A 6768-nucleotide genomic window follows, 5' to 3' on the forward strand; every position below is an offset into this window, starting at 1 on the left:
AGTATTAAGGTAAACCTAACCATAGCATGAAACATATGGATCCAAATCAGCCCCTTACGAAGCAACGCATAAACTAGGGTTTAAACTTTTGTCACTCTAGCAACCCATCATCTACCTATTACTTCCCAATGCCTTCCCCTAGGCCCAAACAATGGTGAAATGTCATGTAGTCGACGTTCACATGACACCACTAGAGGTAAGACAACATACATCTCATCAAAATATCGAACGAATACCAAATTCACATGACTACTTATAGCAAGACTTCTCCCATGTCCTTAGGAACAAACGTAACTACTCACAAATCATATACATGTTCATAATCGGATGAGTATTAATATGCATAAAGGATCTGAACATATGATCTTCCACCAAATAAACCAATTAGCATCAACTACAAGGAGTAATCAACACTACTAGCAACCCACAGGTACCAATTTGAGGTTTTGGGACAAAGATTGGATACAAGAGATGAACTAAGGTTTGAGATGAGATGATGCTGGTGAATATGTTGATGGAGATTGATCCCCTCCCGATGAGAGAATCGATGGTGATGACGATGGTGATGATTTCCCCCTCCTGGAGGGATGCTTCCCCGGCAGAACAGCTCCGCTGGAGCCCTAGATTGGTTCCGCCTCGTGGCGACGATGTTTCATCCCAAAAGCTTGCTTATGATTTTTTTTCAGGGCGAAAGACTTCATATAGCCAAAGATGGGCACCGGAGGCATGCCAGGGGGCCACGAGACAGGGGGCGCGCCCAGGGGGTAGGACGCGCCCAGGGGGTAGGACGCGCCCCCACCCTGGATTGTTGGTGGCCCCCCTCTGGTGCTTCCTTCACCCAATATTTTTTACATATTCCAAAACTAACTTCCATGGAGTTTCAGGATTTTTGGAGTTGTGTAGAATAGGTCTCTAATATTTGCTCATTTTCCAGCCCAGAATTCCAGCTGCCAGCATTCTCCCTCTTCATGTAAACCTTGTAAAATAAGAGAGAATATGCATAAGTATTGTGACATAATGTGTAATAACAGTCCATAATGCAATAAATATCGATATAAAAGCATGATGCAAAATGGACGTATTAGTGACCCGCCATGCGAAGGAGCAAGATCGCTGAGGCAGTCCTGGACAAGGGGTCCTTGGGCTGCCGACCTAACTCATGGGCCGGACGGGTTTGGATACAGCTGCTAGAAGACCGGACTATTGGACATCGTCGTATCCGGACAAGAGGCTTGTGCCTTGGTGTGTACTCCAAGTCAAGATGGGAGATTCGGCATGATCATCCTCTTGTTGTAATCGACCATGTGTAACCCTAGTACCCCTGGTTTCTATATAAACTAGAGGGTTTAGACCGTAGAGGCTACAACAACAATCATCATCCTACTAGTCTAGGGTTTAGTTCATCTGATATCATGGTAGATTGACTCTGCAATCCTCATATACACAAGCAATATAATCAAAAATGACGTAGGGTTTTACCTCTTAGAGAGGGCCCGAACCTGGGTAAACATCGTGTCCCTAGTCCCTTGTTCCCCATTGATTCAAGATCCATAGCTCGGGACCCCCTACCCGAGATCCGCCGGTTCTGACATCGACAATCGCCTGCTCTGCAGGTTATCGGGCATGAGTTGCAGCTCCGACTCGGACCTGACAGACGGCTCCACCGTCGGCTCTGACGCCGACGCCTACACGGAGGAGGGGCATAGCCGCGCCGACGAACCGGAAGGGGAAGGGGCCGGCGAGGAAATGGTGATTTCCTCCGCCCTTCCCCGTTTATATTTATATTTTAACTATGTTTTAAGTTCGTAGTATGGATTTGTCATTGAACTCCGATGAACTATGCTTCTTTTGTCCGGCGATGCAAAGTTGATTTGATGGACTGCGTGTTTGTGTGGTTTTGAGGGTTCGAATACAAGGGACGCGGGTATATAAGCCACCAAATGAGGCGTGCCCGGTCAAGGTCTGGGGGTCTGGATTTGCAACTTGCGGGCATAGATGCTCTAACTTTGACACGGCTTGGGTAAGATGACGTTCAAACGAAAAATGATACTTGCCGCAAAACAAAAGATGGAAAAATAATACTGTACTTTTGATTTGACAGGGTGCTCCAGTTGCCACTAACCTTTTTACCTGCAAACAGAATGGCTGAAAATGGCGTTGTACTTCTGATTTGACAAACAGACAGGATGGCTTTTCCGTAATGTTCGTATCAATGTACAGCGGACAGCGCAAAGAAAAAATCGATCCAACTTTATTGATGCGTCAAATAAACCTACAAGATCGCACTATCACTATATACACCATCGCACTCGGCGTACATTTTACCACGTCTCTACTCCTCTTTGTCCACAGGGACAATCAACAATCAACTAGTACTACTACTCTTTGTCCCCCCCTTCCATTCAGGTTTTGACCTCATCAAGCAGCATGTGCCAACTTAGGGGAGTCAATCCTTCATCCTTACTGCGATCGGTGCACGGTTGAATTGTCACCTGCCGTGCGATGCGAACCCAATAGAAGTGCTTTCAAATCAAATCCACCAGCAGCGTTGTCTTGACGCCCTATTGGAACGTGACAGGGCGGTAATAGTCATCGTACGTGCACCTCCTCCTCGAAGCCATGAGCCTCCCCAGCTTCCCTTTGCAGAGCTCGAACCTCGCCGGACGGTCGTCGTCGTCGACGCTCTGCGCTGCCGCCGTTCTGCTCGGGATCCCCAGCTGCCGCTCCAGCTCGGCGAACTCCTCGGCTCTCTGGATCACATGGTCGTAGCAGATGTACCTGCCGCCGGCCGTGTTGTCGCCCATCGCCTCGTACACCCGGACGTGGGCCTCGGCCACCGTCGCCACGTTCGCCGTCGCCAGGACGCCATCCGCGAGCATGACACCAGATCCCTTGAGGTACGCGATGGAGGCGGTGGAGTTGCGGCGGCGAAACCCCGGCCCCGTGACCAGCGCGGGGCAGACGGTGACGAGCTTCAGGTCTCTCCCACGGGCCGCCCTCCAGGCCGCCTTCTCTGCCGCCGTCTTGCCGAGTGCAAACCATAGCTGAAAAAGACCCACCTCACATTACCACACTGCCTAAAAGACGCGGGAAATCCTAATGGATTCAGATTTGCTTGAGAACACCGACGGACCTTGTTGTTGCGGCAGAAGCTCTCGTCGCTCCAGCAGTTCTCGTCGACGATGGTCGGGCCCCGTCTTTCATGCGGGTGGTTCTGCCTCCACACGCAGGCCAGCAAGGACGAGGTGAAGACGCACTTCCTGACGGATTCCGTCCTCACGCACGCTTGGATCACCCGCTCCGCTGCTTGGGCTTCCAAGCTAGCCATATGTTTCTGTTAGAACAAGATCGACTGTTTCAGTCAGATGCATGGTAAACAAAATATGTGTTCCTGCTTCCAAGAGAAGGTGTATCTATCAGAATGTCTATTGGTACTATGTATGTATGTATGTAGGATAGAAAGGCAGGAACTATTCGGGCACTTATCTGTGATACACATGTTGAAGTCTCTCCAACACAACAGGATGTAAGTGTCTCCACAACATAAGGTGCAGTGCGCTGTGTTTCACTAGACCTAGTGGCTAGTGCTGGTGGCAGGCAATAATACCGAAAATGACTCGTCTATGCTGTCCTCAATAGTTTCACAAAAGGTCGTCTGTTAACTGAATCATTTTAGCTGTTACCACCTAACGTAACCACATTGGTCCTACTAACCACAATCTTTCGTCCATCCTCCACCAACCATTCAGTAAGAATTTGAGTATTTTGGTGAACTATCAGGTCAAGAAACTACAAATCCTTAAAGGGCTTGACTTTGTGATGTGTTCATATGTGTACGTGCCAGCTTGTATCACCCATGTTTCATGTTCTTATTTTTCTTATAGGAAACTAGTTAACCAAACAAAAGAAAGCAGGTCCTCCTGCTTCCCTGCGTGTGTTTTTCGACGTGGCGACATGACAATGTAGGGAGCAGGCACATAAATAATTTATGGAGATTGTAGCAGCGAGGATCACTCACCGTGTAGCCGGACATGCCCCCGGGATCAACGAACGCCGAGGTGTGGAACACGCCGGTGCAGCCGTCGAACGCCCGGTGCAGGCTGTCGGGTTCCATCACATTCGCCATCACCGTCCACACCCCGTCCCGGCCGTCCTCCCCGAACATCTCCATCTCCCTCAGCTTGTCCAGGTCCTCTGCCAATAAAACAGACATATCAAGATCCACCACGCAAATACCATGTTGCCATGTTGCAATTGATTCTGCAAATGATGTGCATTAGCCATAGCCTAACAATTTGTTAGCTGATGACCTAAAAGAACAATTTGTTAGCTAATGATCCAACAAGACATTTGTTACTTGTGCACAATAATTTGTTCAGCCAATCAAAGGGCTGTTGACTGAGTAGCTAGTACTGTACTACTCCCTCCATTTCTTTCTTAAAGCGATTTTAACATGTTCACTCTGACCTCCTCTTTTCACATGGGAGGTAAGAAGGTGAGAGCTAATCAAACCCACTACTCAATGCAATCAATGGCTCAGACCTATTTTATATTTCTACCTTTCATGTGAAAAGGGAAGTAAAAGGAAGCATGTTAATAAACCTATTCTTACTAAGTGTCGCTGACAAATGGTTGGCAGCGTTAGTGCACTCCCTGAATACCAATCACGATGTACTAGTTGACCTAGTAATTTCCATCGTCGCGTCAAAGAATACGGTTGTTCTGCCGTGGAGAATGCAGTAGATATTGTTGTACTTCTTTGATTTGCATACCAGTTCATCACCAACAGGACGAACTTGAAAGAAAGCGCTTGACCAAGAGGAAGGCGCGGAACGGAAAGCAGGGGAATTTTTTCGGAAGCCCCATATATATAAGTTGTGCAGAACAGCACGAGAGCGAATTTGAGAATATAAGTATCCCGAGCCAAGTGTTATCTGAGCCATGTTCAACGTTCAGCAGATGCTAGATTGTTACGTACGTCTTAATTAGTGGTCACAGGTTCGATCTTCATTGATTAATCAGCACTTTCGCTTTTCTTTTGGTCATTTATTAGGAGCTAGGTAAAGGCAAGCTGATTCGACTTGCATAGCGATGCACAAGTTCGAATCTTCTAACCGGTGAAAAAGAAAACCACGTCTCAGTTGACGATACATCAAAGGTTTACTAATACTCCCTCAGTCCTAAAATTTTTATCTTAAATTTGTCTAAATAGAAATGTATCTACTCCCTTTGTCATGAATTATTTGTCACAGTAATGGATGTCATTTCTGCGACGAGTAATCCGCAACGAAGGGAGTATTTAAATTGCAAGAACTGGCCATTGGGAACGTAAAGAAAAGAGGCGGAACAGTACACAAGCTAGTAGCTAGTGGTCTGGAATCAATGAGAGGAAAGGGTGGTGCGATGCAGCACACCAATCCCAGTGCACCGGTAGGTTAGGTAGCACGGTGACATCCGAACAAACTTTTGTTACAGGAGAAACAGAGAGTCGGGCTACAAGACGCTGGTTCGAAATGGTAAAATATGCCAACTGCTTACAAGCAAGGCCGTAACGACTCTACTTTGCTGAGAAAAGGACTTGCCAGAACAAAACAGTCCACTGACTCTCCACGTATGCTAGATGTCTACACATAACTTCTCTTTTGGTGCAAGTTTGTAAATGCACCCAAGGCTAGATGCACCAAATTGAGTTACATGGGCATATGGATAAATTCATATCCCATATATATGACAGGTAAGCAAATAAGTACAATACTACTCCGCATAAACAAAGTGCAAATGTAGCAACTGTGAACCACGCGTGGATTCAGACGTAGGCAGGGTGTGGACAGAAAACGACGTGGCGCATTCAGCTCAACTCTGCCACGAAGGTGCGCCTCGCCCGCCACAAAGAATGAGTAAACAACAAATGATGATGCATCCGCGTATGTGTAAAGGCTGCAGTTCTTTCCAAGACGTCGCAACCGTGGCCGGGGCCCCCGAATCAAGCGCGGGAAGCGGTGAAGGGGGATGAGCAGTTGGTTAATGGCCGGCCGGCGACGGCGACGGCGAGGCTTTAGGATGGCTGGCTGGCTGACCTTGTGTCTCGAGGGCGAGGCGCACGGTGTATCCGTGGCGGAGGAGGCGGTCGACGATGGCGAAGCCGACGAAGGATATGCCGCCGGTGACGCACACGGTGCGCGGGCCGGCCGCGCCTTCGTCGCCGCCGGCCGCGCGCTTGACGTCGCTGTCGCCGGCCGAGGGGCGCCAGCCGCCCCCGTGGAAGAGCGCGGCGCGCATCTCCTCCACCTCCGCCTGCATGCTCTGCGTGCTCCGTAGGACGCCCATGCCGCCTGGGCGCGCGCGTCCGTCCACCCCCCGGTCTCTCGGTGGCGTTGGGTTCTGCTTCTGGTGGAGTGATTCGCAAGCGTCAGCTGTGGTGTGGCCGGGCTCTGCGAGGCGTGGATAATTATAGGAGGAGGCGCGGCGAGGTTTAGGTTAGGTGGGCTCTGTGCTCTACGGGTCGTCAGAGCGAGTCGTGGACTGGTGGTTATGCTATAGGCTTGGAGCTTGGAGCTGGATTGTCTGCGCCTTGCCTCGAGGTAGTTGCGCTGGGGGGCTGGGATCGCTAAGCCCTTCTGATCCCACGGTCACGGTGTAGCTTACGCAGCTTGAGGGCCGTCCAGAGAGAAATCGGCTCGAATAAACTGAATCCGCACGTGTCCCTGGATACACCATGGGATCTGCAGAAGATGAACATGGGCTTGGTTCGTTGGTGGAATGGCAGGC

The 6768-nt window shown here is 49.4% G+C and overlaps 1 protein-coding gene across 1 annotated transcript; it reads right to left on the bottom strand.

Moving 5' to 3' along the window:
• Nucleotides 1-2233: 2233 nt before the first annotated feature.
• On the bottom strand, nt 2234-6528 carry LOC125544233 (NAD(P)-binding Rossmann-fold superfamily protein). Its single transcript, XM_048707848.2, has 4 exons — nt 6078-6528; nt 4019-4194; nt 3134-3334; nt 2234-3044 (listed from the first exon to the last, which is right to left on the bottom strand). Exons 1-4 carry the CDS (start codon nt 6325-6327, stop codon nt 2562-2564), a joined length of 1110 nt encoding a protein of 369 aa, XP_048563805.1. The 5' UTR covers nt 6328-6528; the 3' UTR covers nt 2234-2561.
• Nucleotides 6529-6768: the final 240 nt, after the last annotated feature.

Source organism: Triticum urartu, chromosome 3A, assembly GCF_056163025.1.
Source record: "Triticum urartu cultivar PI428250 chromosome 3A, HENAU_Tu73, whole genome shotgun sequence".
Classification (NCBI taxonomy): domain Eukaryota; kingdom Viridiplantae; phylum Streptophyta; class Magnoliopsida; order Poales; family Poaceae; genus Triticum; species Triticum urartu.

Excerpts from the sequence above, each read along its gene's own strand:
- LOC125544233 (XM_048707848.2), bottom strand. The coding sequence starts at position 6,327 with ATGGGCGTCCTACGGAGCACGCAGAGCATGCAGGCGGAGGTGGAGGAG. Across the intron at positions 4,195-6,077 it reads CCTCGCCCTCGAGACACAAG|AGGACCTGGACAAGCTGAGG; the intron begins GTCAGCCAGCCA and ends TTTTATTGGCAG. Across the intron at positions 3,045-3,133 it reads GCTTCTGCCGCAACAACAAG|CTATGGTTTGCACTCGGCAA; the intron begins GTCCGTCGGTGT and ends GGTCTTTTTCAG.